The sequence below is a fragment of the Scylla paramamosain genome, chromosome 38 (genome assembly GCF_035594125.1).
Source record: "Scylla paramamosain isolate STU-SP2022 chromosome 38, ASM3559412v1, whole genome shotgun sequence".
NCBI lineage: Eukaryota > Metazoa > Arthropoda > Malacostraca > Decapoda > Portunidae > Scylla > Scylla paramamosain.
Window position 1 is genome coordinate 13,872,074 of NC_087188.1, and position 19,161 is coordinate 13,891,234.

General features: G+C 40.3%; 3 protein-coding genes across 4 annotated transcripts; 2 read left to right on the forward strand and 1 right to left on the reverse strand.

The window, feature by feature from the left end:
• Window positions 1–629: 629 nt before the first annotated feature.
• LOC135091842 (citramalyl-CoA lyase, mitochondrial-like) lies at window positions 630–6,408 on the forward strand. The gene is made up of 9 exons (XM_063989848.1): window positions 630–828; window positions 1,221–1,367; window positions 1,826–2,020; window positions 2,141–2,333; window positions 2,815–2,928; window positions 3,549–3,610; window positions 3,935–4,051; window positions 4,405–4,522; window positions 5,813–6,408. The coding sequence occupies exons 1-8, from the start codon at window positions 742–744 to the stop codon at window positions 4,495–4,497; spliced, it is 1,008 nt and encodes a 335-aa protein (XP_063845918.1). The 5' UTR covers window positions 630–741; the 3' UTR covers window positions 4,498–4,522; window positions 5,813–6,408.
• LOC135091840 (uncharacterized) lies at window positions 5,207–9,278 on the reverse strand. 2 transcript variants are annotated; one of them, XM_063989843.1, is made up of 6 exons: window positions 9,051–9,278; window positions 8,602–8,751; window positions 8,133–8,197; window positions 7,121–7,975; window positions 6,724–6,814; window positions 5,207–5,948 (listed from the first exon to the last, which is right to left on the reverse strand). In XM_063989843.1, exons 1-6 carry the CDS (start codon window positions 9,082–9,084, stop codon window positions 5,836–5,838), a joined length of 1,308 nt encoding a protein of 435 aa, XP_063845913.1. In that variant the 5' UTR covers window positions 9,085–9,278; the 3' UTR covers window positions 5,207–5,835. The 2 variants fall into 2 exon arrangements, with proteins under 2 accessions (XP_063845913.1, XP_063845912.1); XM_063989842.1 differs by having other exon boundaries at window positions 6,724–6,829.
• Window positions 9,279–9,595: 317 nt separating this feature from the next.
• Window positions 9,596–16,505, forward strand: LOC135091839 (NAD-dependent protein deacetylase Sirt6-like). The gene is made up of 7 exons (XM_063989841.1): window positions 9,596–9,768; window positions 10,201–10,328; window positions 10,968–11,086; window positions 11,457–11,580; window positions 12,050–12,223; window positions 13,111–13,234; window positions 14,025–16,505. Exons 1-7 carry the CDS (start codon window positions 9,703–9,705, stop codon window positions 14,856–14,858), a joined length of 1,569 nt encoding a protein of 522 aa, XP_063845911.1. The 5' UTR covers window positions 9,596–9,702; the 3' UTR covers window positions 14,859–16,505.
• Window positions 16,506–19,161: the final 2,656 nt, after the last annotated feature.

A 19,161-nucleotide genomic window follows, 5' to 3' on the forward strand; every position in this document is an offset into this window, starting at 1 on the left:
AGTTGGAAATTCATACAAGTTAGTTAAATGTAAGCACAGATATGAAAATCCATCCTTTGCGCATAAAAAAAAAATAAAGTACAGTAGATAAGGAAACATGCAAGCTATTCATTTATTTATCATCATACATTATAGAGCTGGAAGTTAATGGAGGCTAAACGTAAGGCCATATGTGAAAATTGCTCCCCCTCCCCCCACCAGCCTGGCGTCCTAGGTGGGGAAGAGACACACTTCCTGCAGCATAAATACACGAGGCTTCTAAAGGCCAGGTGGGGTCAAGCTGTTGTTTACATTCAATAATCTACGTTGTCTTGATGTTTAGTGTTGGTGTGTGAAAGGTTGGGGTTATATTTTGAGTTTATTAGTATTGGAACCTTTTTATTTATTTGTTTATTTGTTTATTGTTGTATCGTCATTAATTTACTTTGATTTTGGTTTAGTATTCCTACTCTCTCTCTCTCTCTCTCTCTCTCTCTCTCTCTCTCTCTCTCTCTCTCTCTCTCTCTCTCTCTCTCTCTCTCTCTCTCTCTCTCTCTTATTCTAAGTTGGGCTTAATCAAATCATGAATCTTTATTCGTAAAATGAGACGGTAACAGAGGATGATGGGCAAACGAAACTCGTGCGACTCGTGAAGTAAGCGACGTCAATAAACACAGCGCCGGGTGGTGGTGGTGGTAGCAGCCTCCCTGCACTAAGAATACGTAATATTCATCAGTTTAAAGACGTATAAGGCAGTGTATCATGTTTGGCGTCCTGCGGCGTGGTGGGTGTGGGTTGTACGAGAGTGTGGCGAGGCGTGTCACTGTGTTCCCGACCTCACAGCATCACGTAAGCATATTATCTTGGGTTCTCTTAATTTCACTGCGACGGGAGAGATTCACAACACTAAAAACAATACGTGACATCTTTGTAAGCATTTATGAGAGAAAATTCACTTAATGATAAGGTTGTGCAGTTTTTTTATCAAGTAATATAATGTTTGCAGGCGGCCAAAGAGAGAGAACCGTGCAGATGACATTGAAACATTAATATATCACTAGTATCAGCACATGATTCATATAGTACGTGGTTAAGATACGTACTAGTTATCCTTTCTGAAGCAAATAGCGAGTTTTATGGAAATTTAACCTTCGCTAACTAATCTGACAGTACAAGGTTAAACAAACATAATGAAGGAATCAGGTGTATTTAATTAACACTCTCCCTCTCTTTCTCCTCAGTGCGCGGCAGGGGAGAGGAAATACATCCCGCGGCGAGCAGTCCTGTACGTGCCTGGCAATGACGCGCGCAAGCAGCAGAAGATCCCCTCCCTGGCGGCGGACTGCATCGTGCTGGACTGCGAGGATGGCGTGGCGATGTCCATGAAGGTGTGTGGCTCGGGGAGGTGAGGAGTGGGTTGCGTGATTCAGAAGTGAAAAGGAGTGAGTTGTTAGATTGTTTCGCTTCTTGGGTTATTACAGAATTAAGTAAGTCGCTTAAAATACCCTTGAACAAAACATAATGGCGGATTAATGCGGGGACACAGGGGAGAAGGCAATCAGGAGTTAGCCACGCGTTTAGTTGCTGAAGAGGATGGGGATAGCAGAGAGAGAGAGACCAATCAGCCAATCAGGAGTTAGTTATCCGCCAGAATATCACTGTAGAGGGCGGGGCAGGAGCAAAACTTTACCACCTTTCGTAAACATGCAGCGCAGCCGCCATTTGCATTGTTTTGAATGACGCCGGTACAATGTTGCCAATTCAAGCGGTATTAGCTTAGTTTAGCTACACCAAAACACACACACACACACACACAGAAAATCAAATGATCTACACTGGCTCTCAGGACGCAGCACGATCCAAGATCTACCAGACGCTGCACACCCAAGCCATTGACTTCACGGGAAAAGATTGTTCGGTGCGATTCAACAGCGTGCAGAGCGGCTTGTGTGAGGAGGACATGCGGGAGATCCTGTCAGCGCAACACGTGCCGGCCACTGTACACCTGCCCAAAGTGGACTCACCTGAACACCTCACTTGGGTACTGCTTATTTATTAATTTTATTGAGTGTGTGTTAGAAGTTTATATATCACAATACAGTAAGGATTGTTGCAGCAGTCCACACAAATTTATAACCGCCACCACTACCACCACCACCAGTTCGCAGACAAGCTGAAGACCACCCTGGGCACACGCGCTATGGAGAAGCTGCGCCTAGTCATTTTTACAGAGTCAGCTGAGTCACTTCTGTGCCTCCCTGACATATGCCGGCGAGGTGTTGAACTCTCTCATGATTTTCCCTTCCTTCTTGACGCCATTGTGTTCGGCTCTGATGACTTCTGTGCTGATATTGGTGAGTGTGACAGTGGCTGTTAGGTTTGTCTGTTGTCTATACTGTGACTCTCTCTCTGTGTGTATTGATGAGCGTGGAAGTGAGAGTTCAGTACGTGTTGTCTTTCTCTTATCCTTTATTTTGTGTGGTTTGCATGACTTTTGTAGTGCTGGTGAGTGTGGCAGAATGAGTGTTTGGTGTCTTGTTTCTCCCACGACTCTCCCTTTTTTCTTTAGGGATATATATGTTCTTCCTTTCTTTCTTCCTTTTTCTTGCCCAATAAAAGAGCTCCTCTCGAATATAGTAAGAAAAAAGTGATAGATAGGTAGTTTATTGATCTTATACTTTTTTTTTTTTATGAATGGTTATTTTAAAGTTTTTAATATAGTCCTTATAATTTGGACAAAAAAAAAAGTATTGTTATGTATATCTAAACTGAAACATACGTGTGATCATTAAAACTGTCTATCAGTCTATCTATCTGTCTACCTGTCTCTTGCAGGTGCCACAAGGACCAATGAGGCGAGGGAGCTGCTGTTTGCCCGGCAGTATGTGGTGACAGTAGCAAAGGCCTTCAAGCTGCAGGCCATTGATCTGGTGTACATTGACTACAAAGGTGAGGCTGAGGCATTGTTGCAGTGTTGCCCAGCGTGTCTTGCGGCTTTGATGCACAGGAGAGGAGGGACTGGTAGCATGTTGGTTTTGGGTTTATAATTGTTTGTTTAAGTACATGTTAGGGCAATGAACTGGTGAATAATTAAATGATCAACTACATAAACTGATGAACTGGTAGATGATTAAGTATGCAATGTAATTTATAGGAAAGATTAAGTTTACCAACACATAAATTGATAAATAGACAAATAATTGAATAAATGGTCTGTAATTAATCATCTTATTGGAAAAAATTGCATTTCAGATTGATAAACAGGCAAACAACTAGACAAATAAACACAAACACTTAATAAATCATCTTATACTTAACTATTTTTCAAGGTAAAGGTGCTTTTAATTGCTATATTACCACCAGACTTCCATCACTTCCCTCCTCTTGTGACAGAATGGCGAGGCATAGTCAGTACTGCCCTGTGTGCCTCTTGTCAACCTTATAACTTGGACAACTGGAGCTTTGTGGCCCTGTGCTGTTAGTCTGTACATGAGATAGGAAATACTAAGAGTATTAATACAGACCCTGATCTGTGTGCCCTGTTTGACCCCATACTGGTGTTCCTGCAGACCTGGAGGGCTTGAAGCACCAGAGTGAGGAGGGAGCTGGTATGGGCTTCACTGGGAAACAGGTAAGACTGTGCCTAGGGCTTTTGTGCCTCTGTAAATATTGTTAGTTAGTTTATTAATGTGTGTGTGTGTGTGTGTGTGTGTGTGTGTGTGTGTGTGTGTGTCACTCTGTGTGGGATTGCTGGCCTAGTATATAGATAGATAGGTAGTTTATTGATGAAAAAAGGGAATTTCAACATAAGACATCACTGAAAAGCAGAAAAGAACACAAAATACTCTTACATTTCACAATTCTTACCATAACTTACATTGCTGATCTATTTTCTTGTGTTTTATTAATGATTTCATGCGGTGGATTCCTTTGGCAATAAGTGGATGTTCTCCAGGTGATCCACCCAGGCCAGGTTCCGGTGGTGCAGGCAGCCTTCTCTCCTCCGCCCCAGAAGGTGGAGTGGGCGGCAGCGCTGGTGGAGGCCTTTGAACACCACCAGAAGGAAGGCAAGGTGGGTGTTGCTCAGGGCACAACACACTGTCAGCTTCCCTAAGTGGTGTAAGACTTTTGTTTTTAAATGAAGTTGTATTAAGTTATTTGGTGCTTCTATTCCACTCTGGGTTTTCATAAAGTATTGTTAAAGGCCACTGAGATGATTAGGTGAGTTTTCATGTTTTCTTCCACAGATATCAAATCTTCATTAAGCAATCACTAGGTTCTTGTAAATTAATGAGAATACTCTTGAAAACACTAGTAACTTCTCATTCATCTCTGGTATAGTGTAAGGTGTTCCTGTGTGACATCTGAATGACCTGGGGAGGCTGAGCTGTATGGGGATTGTTAGTCATGGTCTGTTTCCTCCAGGGCGCCTTCACCTTCCGAGGGAACATGATTGATATGCCGCTGCTCCTCCAGGCTCGCAACATCCTGCAGCTTGCCGCCGTCACTGCCAAGTAAACTGTGTGGCGGCTCGCTTGTCCAGGTGATTGTTTAGGTTATGTAATCCAGCAGCTCTTTACTTTAATATCTCATTTTGGTAGTGTACTCAGGCTGTGGTTTTGTCTTGCTGCAGTCGCCGCCAAGTCAACTGTGTGGCAGCTTGCTCGTCCAGGTGATCTCTCAGACTGTATAATTGACTGATTTTTAATACCTCATCATTTAATAGTGTGCTTTTAACTCTTTTGCTTCTATTTGAAACACCTTTTCTTTATTAGTAACATTTATGAGACATCTTTTCTTGTTCTTCCACCACCTCCAAGCATTGTCCATCCTGGAAATTGCAAAGATACATTTTTTTCAGTCCTCTCCTTTCTTGTAGGTCCTTATAAAAATTCCATACATTGCTTTTAGTGCTGGGATTTGTTGCATATTGCTGTGAAAGGATTTAGACTAAAGTTTGGTCTTGCAATGTACTCTTGACTTCAATACTTCATTGCTCTTCTGGTGTATCTCAAGACTAGTTTGGTCTCTTTTTTTTTTTTAGCAAGTCCTTTTCTCACAATTTGTCTGCATCTGGCTTGGGATTCAAACTTGGGTCCTCTCATGCCTCATAAGATCTACTTGTCTCTATACCAGGCTGGCCCAGATAAGGCACCACACTCATACACACACATATCATTCACACTCTTTGCCCCATCAGCCCCCAGTGGGATGATAAATATAAAAATTGTCAGATATTTTCTTTTATTTAAGAATGTTTCTAAATGCATTACACAATTATAAAAGTAAAAATAGTTCTGTATTGTTTAAACTAGGGAATGTTTTCCTTATAGAGTATTAAGCATTTTATTGCAGCCTTTGTTATGGCCTAGGATGAGTACATTGAGTTAAGGCTAGACACTGATAAAACTATAAATGTGATAAGTACAACACGTGCATCAACTAGCATCTATTGCTGCAGGAGTCACCTCGCTCAGCCCTTCAGTCTGGTGTGAAGTGCAATGCATTCAACATGACTCCTTAATATTAGTGGAGGCAGAGCAAGAGCCAGAATGATAACTAAAGCAAGGAGATTAGACACAGATCATTCAGGCAGAGCATATGATGGTACAAAAGAAGAGGTGTTATAACAGATAAGCAGATACTGAATGTGTTCCTTGAAGTGTGAGTGATCTAGACTCTCTCATCACTAGTCCAGAAGGTGTCAGAGTAGATAAAACAGATATTGAATGTGGTCCTAGTAAGTCAGAGTAGCCTAGACATTTTAATCACCCACAAGGAACACTAAGTACCATCATGTCACTGTGAACTAAGGCAGACTACATCATGACAGGTGGAGTGGTGGCCAGGTGTGGGTCATTGGTTAGTGTGGCCCTTCAGGTGGTGGTGGATGTTTGCCATGGCCTGCTTCACCGTCTCCTGCGTCAGGCCTGTCATCGCTGCACCCTCCTGCTGACCGCTGCTGCGCTCTGGGGGAGGACATCAAGCTTACGTGTCTTGTATTTACTTATTGTCAGCAAGATGAGGAGCAAGTCTGTAAGTTAATCTGTCAATAGTACATCATAATACTGTATCATTTGAAAAGATCTGTGGTCTGTATTCTGAAACACTTCCCTCTCTCACCATTGATTTGAGGCTACAGAAATTATTTGCTGTTCTCAAGGGTTTCTATAGTTAATAATGTAAAAATCTTGTTCATTTATCACTAGAACCCTGAAAATACCCTTAAAAACCTGTGAACCTTCAACTAGAGCCTTTTCAAAGCAGTGGAGGTGTTGGCAGAAGTGTTTCAGAACATGGCCCTGTGAATCGATCTATCAACAGATCATAACACTGTACCACTTTCATGAACTCCACAAGACAATGGTGGTCTGCTAAATATGTACAAACGGCATCATCTCTTTCACAAAATAAAGCTTTATATTATGACTCCTGCTTCTCCTTAACCTGTGGCAAGTGTTCATATCTTCACTCAACCAAAACCAATATAATTCAAAACACAGTACCAAGATAGCATTATAAATTGATAGGAGGAGCAGAAGTTATTATAGAAGCTTGCATTGTATGAGATAAGGAGACTAGAGGGAGTGAAAGTCAAGTGTAGAAGTGACACATTACTAACCAGGGTGGCTAGGGGTGAGGTACATTACTAAATGGAGTGGCTGTATAGGAACAAGACACATTAATAACTGGAGTGGCTGAGTGAGGTACATTACTGGAGTGTAGGAGTGACACATTACTAACTGGAGTGGCTGTGGGTGTGGTCACGGGGAGGCTGGTTCAGAAGGCGCCCTATTTCCTGCTGTGCGGTGATCCCAATGTGGTAACTGTGACTCTGGAGGTCATCACACTATATATCAGATTGTGGGAAAGGTCATCACATTTTTATATATCAAGGTCAGAGGGAGCTCATCACATTACACTATATCAAAGGTCATTTTCATCATTATACATCATTGTGGGAGAATGTCACCTGACCATTATAGCACATTTTGTTTCTTACATTTATTTTATGAAGCTCTACCAACATTTATTAAGACCAAGTTGCAAAAAATAAGGCTTTGATTTAACTATTTTGACCTAAGTGTAGCAATTAATGAAGAACACCCCATATCTTATCAGCCACCAAACACCCACAAACCTTCGCTCCACAAGGAATATAAGGGATAATGTTTTCTTTCTCCTTCCTAGGGCGGGATTGGTTGGTGCGCTGCCTGGAGGTGTGAGTGGGCCTGGCATACCCCTGCTTGTCTACATCAACTGCTGGCTTTGGGTGAGTGTGTACTTTCTTGTCCTTCTTAGAATGTTCCTGTACCTGGCTGTCAGTATCTCTCATCTTTCTCTCCCTTGATCTACTACCAGTGTCTGTGTGATTGCCCTGTGCTGTCTGCCTGGGTTTGGGACTTGATCTGGCTGCCCTGTGAGTTTTGGGAGGGTTGCTGCGACAGGAAGAGTCAGACTCATCTCTTTTGCTGTGTCCTCTCTTCCCAAATCCACATGACTCTTCCCTGACACCCAAGTTTTCAAAGCTCTCATCCTGCAGAGGTCTGGCTGATCTCAACAGCAAACAGGTATCACTGTGACACAAGCAGCAGTCCTGGAAAATGTTCTGTGATGCTTCCTTCTTGTGCCTTGCCTTGTGCTTCCATATGACCTTTTCTCTCAGGTCTAGAGGGCATGGGTCATCACATAAAGGTCTGCAAGTATTGCCATAACACAGGCAGTCTTGGGAACTATCCTCCGACTCTTTCCTCCCCCTGTGGTCTCTCTGTGCAGGCTTCCATACAACCCTCTCCCTCACACCCAGCAGCTTGGGGTCGCTAGATGGAGGTCTGCTTGTTCGTTTCCGCTGAGTGTTGCTGGGTTTGCCTCGGCCTCCCTCACTCCGTGGGTTGCAGTGTTTGCAGTAATCCTGTGGCACCTTCTCAGCCACCTTCTCTTCCCTCTGTGTTACTTTGCTGTCTTGCACTGATGAAATGTGTGGTTGCTTTGTCCTCTGCAAGGAATCATTGTACAGATCTGAGTGGTGCTGAGAAGTGATCCCATTCATATATCATTATTAAGATGTAAATTATTCATGCTACATGGTGTTATAAAGACACAGGCATCAATAATGTAATGGATAAATAACAGACACAGATTTCAACACGAACCTTCCCTTTAAACTTCGACTTGCGCTTTATCAACACACTTTTGCTCCTTAGTTTCTTTGATCCTTCTGAAAATAGAGAATTTGGAGTCACACACCAGCAACACTGACCCTCTGTTGTCACTGATGGACTCCTGTACCAGATAAGGTGCTGAGCCTTGAGTGTTTGCCTCATACAAGAAAGTACAACATTTCTGTTCTGGGTATGGTTAGGTTAGGTTAGAGAAAATACAGTACCCTTAAGTATTACACATACCTGTTAATCAAAACTGTAAAATGACCAGAATAATCACTAGAATATCTGTATTATAGTGGTGTGATTAGCTAATAGCCCACTGGAGAAGGTGGAGAGATGGTGTTGGGTTAGGTTAGGCTGGAGGAAGTACCTTTAAAAAATTACCCACGCCTCTTGATAAAAAATAAATAAAAATAAAAATAAAAAATAGTGTTGGTATTGTGATTAGTCAACACACTGGAGGAGGTGATGGAGGGTGGTGGTGGTGGTGGTGAGGTGTTGGTGGCAGCATCCCTCACTCCACTCCCTCTCTCATGCTGCTGCTGCTGGACTCTCCTGCGCAACACTGCCAGGGTGTCTTCCACCAAGTTCAGGGCGGCGTCCATCCCTGCCACAATGAACCAAAGTCAGCTCAATAAGATAATCAAATAATATGAGATGCTTTCCAAGTCGTGATCCACTCAATGAGATCGTGAAAATACAGAAAATCAAGGAAATTAATCAATGTAAACCTAAATGAAAACAGTAATGTTATTTCAGTATTAACTAACTCCTTTATTTATTGCACTATCATTAAGCAGCTCAGCACTCGTGGAGGATTGGGGGCTGGCAGGATCCGCGGCTTTATACTGCAATATAAATGCATAGCTAGCCGGGACCTCAATTCTTCATGAGTGTTCGACTAACCTTTTTTGTCAGAGTGAGGGAAGACCTTGCTCATGGTGGGGGGAGGAAAATGTTATACTCTCTTCTTCTTCTCCGGATCTTGAATATCTTCTTACGTCACTCTTCTCACCCTTTACGACTTAAAATGCTTCAGTGTGTCTTTTCTTGGACCCGAGTCTTTTCTAAGATCAGAATTTGAACGCCTCTGTTTTGATTTTTGTAATCGCTCTCCCTCTCTCTTTCTTCAACGGAGTGCTTTATAATGAAACACTTCACCCTCTTTGTAATAAACCACCTTGCCAAAATTAACTAAGAACAACATTTGCATATTTAGATGACAATTTTAAGGTTATCTGAAGCTAAATAAGATCACCATATACATTTGCGGTGTACCAATATTTTGGCCTGTTCGTATTTTACCCTTCTCACATCAGATTAACTACCCGAAATTAACCAGAAACAACAATTACATATTCTAACAGCAATTTATGAAATATTTACGGCTGAAAAAATGTAATTAGAGGTATTTTAAGATAAAGACAGGGGAGGCCACAAGAGGAAGAAGAGGAATCAGATCAGTGTTTGGGTCTTTGTGTTCGAAGTAGAAGCGACACGCTTTGACCCCAGCTGACCTGACCTCCCCCGATCCTCCTCGCCCCAGTAGAGGGTCAGGATGGCTTGCAGCTATGCCGACGGTCTCAGCAAGTACGAAAACAAGGGAAAATTAGGCCTTCCTGAGGTAATATGGAGTGGTGTGTGAGGTTTGTGTGTTTTACGTAAAATGTTCACCTGTGTTTACTTGGTGATGTTTGGACTTAATTGTACCTTTGTTTGTGTTACCATGATGTGCTTACTGCGGGCTGGAAGTGAAACCCGGGCTGGACACGAGTGAGGCTGAGATAAATTCACACACACGTAACAAGCTTGACTCGCCCCCGCAATCTAAAATAAATAAATAAATAAAATAAAATAAAATATCACACACACACACACTCACACAGGGAACATTCATTGCTTTAAAGGTAAATATGACTAGTTTTAAAAGACAAGATATTACGAACTCGACCCAATCCTATGAACACACACACACACACACACACACACACACACACAAACAAGAAAAACGAAGGTCAACAAAATCAAGTATAACCAATATTTCTTCCCCCCACAGAAATTTGACACAGCGGAGGAGGTAGAGAGGAAGGTTCAGATACTGGCTGGATGGATGAGGGAGTCTAAACACACTGTCGTCCACACCGGGGCAGGAATCAGCACTGCAGCCGGCATTCCTGACTTCAGGTTTGTGTCTTTCTGTGTGTCTGTAATTGTAGTAAGTGATAGTAATTGGTTTATTTGGTGTAGTTATTCTAGAGATTAAAATATGGAAATAGGAGTGTGTGTGTGTGTGTGTGTGTGTGTGTGTGTGTAATTTTTTTGTTCTTATTTTTACTTCTACAGTTTTTAGTCAAGGTTGAAATATCTCATTTTCTTTATGCCAGATTTAATGTTTTCTCTATGTTTATTTGTATTTTTTGCTTATTTACATTTTCTCTTGTTAACCTGTGTTTGTTTGTTTGTATGTAAGTGATTTATTTACTCAACTTTTACTTTTTAGGGCAAAGTCAAGCATTTATCTCGCATTTATACCAAAATTACATACCCTCTTTTACATTTCTTCATGCATATGTGCTTATGCATAATTTAAGTGTGGTATTATTCAACATTTTCTCCCCATGACAAAAATACACCATCAAATTTTCCACACTATTCCCAGAGGCCCCACTAGTGTGTGTTTTGCATTCCACACCATCATATCCCCTCCTTCACATCTCTCCGTATGTATGTATATGTAATTTAACCCTGGTACCAGACATTTCTTTTCCCCTGATGGGTAAGACAAACTCTAGCAAACCGACCATATGACCACATTTTCTACAGGGGGCCCAATGGAGTGTGGACGCTTGAAAAGGAAGGACTTAAGCCAGATGTCAACATTTCTTGGGACGATGCAAGGCCGACACTCACCCACATGGCCATTGTCAGCCTGGAACAGCGTGGTGAGACTCTGGCCTTGTTCGTAGTCATTTGTGTTAGGTCAGGTCAGGTTAAAGGGAATGATCATTGGAGGAATAGGTTTAAGTGAATGAAGGAAGGCTAGCTATCAGTGAAGAGGTTGACTATAGCTGTTAAAAGGAAGAGATTCATTAAAATAATTGACTATAAGGAGGTTAGGTTAGGTTAAAGGGACTTATTGTAGGGAGAATGTGTATGGAGACCCTTTATCTCCATTCCTGACCATATTTTTCAAGTTTCGTTCAGTATTTAGTGACCAAGAACACTGATGGAAGTTTTAGGGTGGAATCTTTAAAGGAGAATCAATATAGAGGGGCTTATCTCCATCCCTGACCCTTTCCTGACCCCCTGCAGGTTATGTCCAGTATGTGGTGACCCAGAACATTGATGGCCTGCACCTCCGCTCGGGTCTTCAGCGGCAGAAGTTGGCAGAACTGCACGGGGACATGTTTGTGGACAAGTGTAACCTGTGTCAGAGGTGAGGGGTGGGTGGTGGTGGTGGTGGTGGTGGTGGTGGTGGTTTTCTAACCTTCAATATTGCTCTGTTTTTTTATATTGTTTCATTCTTATTATTTTTTTCTTGTTTACTTTTTTATCTGATTGTTTTGCGGTTTAAAATATCTCGTGTATTCATGTTTCTTTTGCTTATTTCTTGAGTGTGTTGGGTTGGTTTGTGTTGTCACTTTTTTGCCTCATTGTTTTGGACCTTAGAATCAGTTTATTTTCGTTGTATCCTGCACCTTAAAACCATTCATTTATTCACATTTCCTTGCTTGGGTATTGTGGAGGAGGTGGTGGTGGTGGTGATGGTGGTGGTGAATTGGTCTATGTTATCTATCAGTTATCAGTTACTTGCAGTTCTTATACACACACCTGACTCCTGAATAATAGAACCTTATCAAGACTGTTCTCGAAAGTAAGACCCTCACTTGTTCCTCCTCCTACAGGCAGTTTGTGAGGAGCTCTGCTGCAACCACAGTGGGGCAGAAGAGTGAGGGGAAGGCGTGTCCAGCCAAACGAGGCAACGGCAGGAGGTGTCGGGGAAAGCTGCACGACAATATTTTGGACTGGGAGGATGGATTGCCTGACGCTGATCTGGATCTTGCCATCTCTCACTCCTGGTGCGTCAATGAGCGAGGCTGGGAATGGATGCTGCTCTCTTTCTAATGTTAAGAGAGAGAGAGAGAGAGATAGGCTGAAGGAAACTGACACTGAATACTAAACTGCTTTTCTCTTTCACTGCTATTTGGTACATTTTGTTGCTCCAGGCACCGCTAAACATTGTACAGCCTAGAAATTGCAAATGTGCTCTTTTTCATCCTCTTCTTCCTTGTATGTGCTTATAAAGACTCCAAACATTGATTTAGTGTTGTGAAGTGTTGCATATCTCATTGAAAGGCTTAATATAATGGCATAGTTACCAGTGCATGTAGGAAAGAAACCTTTATTGAGAAACCAAATTGAAAGTGTGGGAAAATTTAACAGAAAATCCCTCTTGAAATTCACAGTATCTTCAACTTTTCTGTATTTGCTGTTTCCTCTTGGATCTCTTCATTTTCATACAGTGAGGAAGTATGGAAAGTCTCACATTTACGGGGATTTACTGCGAGTCTTTAGTTCGTCATGTATTGTGTTTATGATGGCATTTAGTATTGATTTGATATATATATGTGTCTGTTTTCTAGTTTTTTATATGGAATTTATTTATTGTTTGCTTGAAAGACAGTAATATTTTAGTAGAATATAAAATAGATGTTAATGTGTATAAGCACTACGGATACATGTGTGCAGAAAAAGGGTGCTTGTACTTTACAGAAAATATACATAATTATTTAACACCCAGACACACATTGCTGCCAGACACAAAATAAACTAACCAAACTTCTTAAAACCTATAAAACAAGGTGTCACTCTCATCTCTACATCACTTAAATCAGATCTTTAGTTAGCATTGGTGAGGTTGTGGGAGAAACTGAATAACTCCTTAATAAACCGTGTCTTCCTGCAGTGTGGCCGACCTGAGCCTGTGTCTGGGAACAACTCTGCAGATTGTACCCAGTGGCAACATTCCCGTGGACACTAAGAAGAGAGGTGGCAGGCTGGTCATATGCAATCTACAGCCCACTAAACAGGTACTGCCGTGTGTGTGTGTGTGTGTGGGTGTGGGTGTGGGTGTGAAAGAGAGAGAGAACTTAATATTTTGCTATCATCTTATTTTTTGTCAGATTTCTTTCATTATTTTTTTTTGTTTTTGTTTTGTACTGTTTAATGGTTTTAGTTATGATTTGTGATGAATATCTTTTTTTTTGTGCATGGTTTCTTATTTATCTTTAATTTATCTATAGTTTAGTGTAATGATATGTCTGTTATAACTACATTTAATTTTTATTTTAATCATGGCTTTTTTTTTTTTATGAAGGCTGTGTTAACTTTTTTTTTTTTTTTTTTAACTATATTTGATACATGATTTATGTATGTCTGTTTTAACTGATATTTTTTCCTGCAATGTGTGAGGAATCAGTGCATCATAACTGGGAATATTAGATACACATTCCTTGCCAAACATCTTATTAAATTAGTCTGCATTTATTGTTAGAAAAATTGCCTTGCATTGAGAAGAAATATCAGTCACAATGAACAGAAAAATAGACTTAAAGAAAAAACAGTTTATAAGATGGTGAGAATAACAAATCTCCTCTTTTTTTCTCTTGCCTGCTGCCACCCTCACCTCTTCATAACCACCGCCACCACCACCACTATTACTACTACTACTACTACTGCACCTTATCTCCATCGCATCACCTATCCTTACCTCTTTACTATACAACACCCTTCAACCTTGACCAATCCTCCTCCACACACACACACACGCACGCACGCACGCATGCACGCACGCACGCACATTTGCACAACCACTCCCAGGACCGCCATGCCGATCTTATAATCAACACCTACGTCGACGTCTTAATGAAACGCCTTCTGGAGCTTCTCGACGTCCCTCTCCTGCCTTACTCTGCCGAGGACGACCCCCTGAAGATCTCCCAGCTCCTTCTACAGTCCAGCATAGCAGAGAGTTCAGGGAATGGTGTGTTTGAACCCATCGAGTGGACAATCCCTGAAGAGTGGGTGAAAGATAAGGATTTGGCCGAGCGTGTCAAGTCAAGAAAGGTCATACGCAAGAGGCCCGGGGTCAAGGATGAGGTTCAAGGGAGGAAAAAGGTCAAAACTGAGTCAGGTCATGTTCAGAGGGAAGAGAATGATAAGGAGGAAGATGAGTTAGATTTGTGTCATAAGAATGGTGAGGTTTTGAAGAAGAGTGATAGGAATGAGGAGGAAGACGAAGAGGAGTTGATAGGAGAAACGTGTGTAATAGAGGATGCAGAGGAAAGGGAGACAGGAAAGACAGAACAAGAGGAAGGCAATGCTGTGATAAAGAGTGAAAGAGAAAACGGAATAAAGACAGAAAGTGAGATAAAGAACGAGGAAGAACACAAATTAGAAAGGAGCGAAGTGAAGGTGAAAACAGAGCAAATAGTGAAGAAAGAAGAGTCAGACAATACCATAAAGAGTGAAATAGAGGATTTGATAAAGACAGAAAACGAAATACAAGAAAAAAATGAGAAATCAGAGAGAAATGAGGTTTATACAAATGGAAACTCAACTCCCAGTGCAGTGCAAGAAGAGGGAGACTCAGAATCGGAAGTCACTGGACCAGAAAACAGGTCAAGTGACATCCAGAATGACCTCGCCACATGACAGAGGAAATGACACGCCCCCTCACTGACCCAAGAAACAGTGGGGTCAGTGAAAGAGAAGGTCAGGTAGCTAAGCAAGGTCATTGGTCACCTGGGATCTCAAGGTCACATTATGTACTGATCTGTATGCTAATGTTACCAAGGTCATGTTTTTTATTGTTAGGACTATTTAAGGTTTATTTAAGAGTTTGCTGGGCCAAATATGAGGAATTTTTAAGGTCCTTTTGTTCTTGAAATATCCTATAGATGAAAATGTAGGCTTCTGAGAACCAGGAAAAGGAGTTGAAAGATATTTTTAGTCCTTACTGGTTCGTTTAGGTAGGTTTATGAACTGATGTTGTGTCAAAGATTATGTTATTTCTATTTTTAGTCGCCCAGTATTGGAAGGTTTTGTAAGATGGTGATTTGTACAAGATTAAGTCTTTTGGTCTGCACAGGAACAATTCTTGAGCCATTTTGTCTATAACGTGACCTGGTATGGAGAAGTTTGCAAGCTGGTGATGTGTACAAGATTAAGTTATTTCAATTCTTGGTCACCTGGTATTGAAGGATTTAACTAGTGACCTGTACAAGAAGAATAGGTATTTTTACTTAGACTGACCAGGTATTGCAAGATGCAGTGACCTGTACAAGAAGGCTCATTTATTTCTCTCATTACTGATCTGGCATTGCAAAGTTTTCAAAGTGACCTGGCACTGTGCAGTCTACGAACTGGTGACCTGTGCAGAAGGGTTAGTGCCTCTAGAAGTGATGGTGAAAAAAATGACCTAAAAAATGTACATAACTTTAAGATGAACTCATTAGCTACCTGTCAGTGAAGGAACACACACACTAACACAATACTGAAGTGCTGTGAGGCTTGATGTACACATGTATACATAGATGTGTGGCGTGTGTGAATGGACTGTATTCTGAAACTCTTTGCTCTCACTACAACTACTTTCAAAGGCCACAGAGATGATTAGCCGGGTTCTCAGGAGTGTTTCTGCTGTCAACAATACAGAAATTTTATTAATATACCCCTAGAACTGTAAAAACACCCTTAAAAAACAAGTAATTTCACCACAATTATTTTCAGAGACCACAGAGATGACTAGCCAGGTTCTCAGGAGTGTTTCTGTTGTTAATACCATAGAAATCTTACCAATACACCCATTGAACCATAAAAGAAACACTCAAAAACCTGTGTAACTTCAACTAGAGGCCTTGGAATGTAGCAGAGGTGCAGTAGAGAAGCATTTCAGAGTTAGGTCCTGTGACTGGCTGTGTTGGTGAGTGACGACTGCGCATCAGGATTCTTACCCCACCAGACTGTGATAAGGGATAGAACTGTCCATTACACACTGACCTCTCCCTAGGGTGCCAGAAATGTACTGTTCTCTTGTTACTGATGGGTTCCTCTTGGTTAGGGCAGAGGAATAAGAAGGAAGAAGAGGAGGAGTCATGAGGCAATAGTGTGGTGAGGAACTATGAGGAAAAGGAAGAGGAATATTAGTAACGGGTATGTAAAGAGAAACTAGGAAGAAAATAAAGAAGAGGACAATGGTACAGAGGGAAAAAGGAGGAAAAACAGGTAAAAATATTAATAAGACGTGTGGAAAGGAGGAACTAGGAAGATTTTAAAATAACAGGTCAGTTTGGAAAGGAAGAGGAAAGAGGAAAAAATGTTAATAATAATGAAAAATATTAAGGAAAAAGAAACAAGGAGGGAAAAGAGGAAATTATTAGTAACAAGATGATAGTACATTCTTGCACCGTACCATCCTCTATACAGCGAACAAATCCTGTCTTGTACACATAATAGGAAGTTATCTTCACTCGTTAACGACCTCTTTTATTTATTTATTTATTTATTTATTTATTATTTTTAACTCATTTGTAATTTCTGAAGTTTGTTGCTATTTTTTTATTTATTTTTTTTCTAAAGACTTTGGTGCTGTTCAGTTTGTTTGTAATTTGTAAGGTTTGTCTGTCTCTGATCTGTTCATAATTTATAAAGTTCATTGCTGTTCAGTTCGTCATTTCTTAAGTTCGTCACTGTTCAATTCTTTCTGGATCTCTGAAGTTCATCAGAAAAAGTTTCTTGTTTTTCATAATTTTCAAAAGTCTGTGTTTCTAACTTTGAAATATTAAAGTTTCCTGAGATAAATTGATAATATGATGGCAAGTGAAGATAATTTGTGTACATGTATCCAACACACACACACACACACACACACACACACACACACACACACACACACACACACACACACACACACACACACACACACACACACACACACACACACACACCACCCAACCATGTAGCTAAAACATATATATTGAGTGTAGACTGGTATAGCAGTAGATTTCCTTCATATATGGTGTGCTATGTATATATAATTGTATACAGGAGTGGCTACAGGGACAAGACACTGCCATAACACATAGGATTTATGTGTGTATGTATGAATGTTTGTATGTGTGTGTGTGTATGTATTCTCTGTAGCACCCTGGCTCTGTTATATACTATACATAATACAATAATTTAATATAATCAGATCATGTGAAGATGAGAGATTTTATTTGTTTTTGTTTATTTTTTATTATTGTTATTTTTCTGGGCAATAGTAACATTTATTCATTGGTTGATTTGATTTTGTTACGGGATAGAATTGGTAAGGTTACGTTAAGTTATCCTAACGTAACCAAACCTAACGTAACCTAACCAAACCTAACCTAACCTAAATTCACCTAACCTAACCTAACCCAACCTAAACAAAGCAAGCTCAACATAACCTTACCTAACCAAATGTAGTCTAACCTAACCAAACCACACTTAACCTTCCCTAATGTAACCTAACTGAACCTAAACAAACCAAACCCAACATAACCCTACCCAACCTAACCAAATGTAGTCTAACCCAACCAAGCTTAACCTTCCCTAATGTAACCTAACCTACTATAAACAAACCTAATTTAACCTAATTTAACCTAACCATTCACAGGCCAAAGATAACTGAAGTGTCTAATCATCACGTGATCAAACAATTACATAAGCAGAATTATAAATACCTGTTATTTAAGCTGTTGTAGTGCAAATTATGTTGGAGGAATAGGAAACTTAATTTAGGTGACATTGTTCCGACTGCTGCAAGAAGTTATGATTTAATGGTTTGCGAGTGATGGGGAAAGAAAATGGGATGTAACGGTGTACTTGTCTGGTGTTTCTTGCCTGCTTGTTACATTGTTCTATTTGGTTATGAAGTGTTGCCATCAATCACTCTTTCTTCTATTCAGTATTCTTCAGATGAGTGAAGGTAATTATAGGTATTGTAATTTTTCATCTATACTTGTAAACACTAGGTAATTACTACAGTTCCCTCATTATTTATTGAAGCACTAGTTAATGTGATCCAAATATCCCTCAGTCCTTATTTGTGAGGTTCTCAAGTGTATTTAAAAAGGAACAGTCTTCAGTTAATCTTTGAATCCTTGCTGTGTGTTTATAAATGCTCCATCTTAGCCAGTATTCACACTTCTGCTCCTATCAAGTCTCTTAACTAGTATAAATAGTTTAATACATACTTCTGGTTATATTTACAAGTTTTTTTTTTTTCAAGTTTTATTCATTTCATTTTAGTCAGTCTCTCCCTGCAGTGTCAGCCAATAATATTCAGTTCTTTGCTCCTTGTATAATAAATTTGACGCACATTCGTACTTATGTTTACAATTTTTTTTCAAGTTTTATCTATTTCTTTAGCAAGGAAATCTTAAGTCGGTCTCTTTTTGCAGTGTGTCAGCCAATATTAAGTTCTTTGCTGCTAATATGATAAATTTAACACACTCGTACTTATATTTACAAGTTTTTTTTTCAAGTTTTATCTATTTAGCAAGGAACAGTCTTAAGTCAGTCTCTCCCTGCAGTTTTCTGTCTCTGTCAATCATCTTAGCTAATATGATAAGTTTAGCACACTCTCCTAGTTATAATTGTGAGTTTTTTTCAAGTTTTTATTTATTTAAGATGACAGCTCCTGCTACCTATGTTATTTTAAGTGTTGTTGTTGTTTTTTATATATATTAATTCATACAAGTTGAATCATTGCAGCTACCTATGTTGTTTTAATTAATGTGTTATTTTTGTAAGGTGATATGTTAAAATTCTCTCTCTCTCTCTCTCTCTCTCTCTCTCTCTCTCTCTCTCTCTCTCTCTCTCTCTCTCTCTCTCTCTCTCTCTCTCTCTCTCTCTCTCTCTCTCTCTCTCTCTCTCTCTCTCTCTCTCTCTCTCTCTCTCTCTCTGTTCATCCCCCAAAATATAAAGA

Bases quoted from the DNA above. Each gene is read 5' to 3' on its own strand.
- LOC135091839 (XM_063989841.1), top strand. From the start codon at position 9,703: ATGGCTTGCAGCTATGCCGACGGTCTCAGCAAGTACGAAAACAAGGGA. The intron at 9,769-10,200 runs GTAATATGGAGT...TTCCCCCCACAG, and splicing joins GAAAATTAGGCCTTCCTGAG to AAATTTGACACAGCGGAGGA. The intron at 11,087-11,456 runs GTGAGACTCTGG...GACCCCCTGCAG, and splicing joins TGTCAGCCTGGAACAGCGTG to GTTATGTCCAGTATGTGGTG.
- LOC135091840 (XM_063989842.1), bottom strand. From the start codon at position 9,084: ATGAGCAAGGTCTTCCCTCACTCTGACAAAAAAG. The intron at 8,198-8,601 runs GTGTGTTGACTA...CTCTATTTTCAG, and splicing joins ACCCTCCATCACCTCCTCCA to AAGGATCAAAGAAACTAAGG. The intron at 7,976-8,132 runs GTTCGTGTTGAA...GATTCCTTGCAG, and splicing joins AGTCGAAGTTTAAAGGGAAG to AGGACAAAGCAACCACACAT.
- LOC135091842 (XM_063989848.1), top strand. From the start codon at position 742: ATGTTTGGCGTCCTGCGGCGTGGTGGGTGTGGGTTGTACGAGAGTGTG. The intron at 1,368-1,825 runs GTGTGTGGCTCG...ACTGGCTCTCAG, and splicing joins GCGTGGCGATGTCCATGAAG to GACGCAGCACGATCCAAGAT. The intron at 2,334-2,814 runs GTGAGTGTGACA...TGTCTCTTGCAG, and splicing joins TGACTTCTGTGCTGATATTG to GTGCCACAAGGACCAATGAG.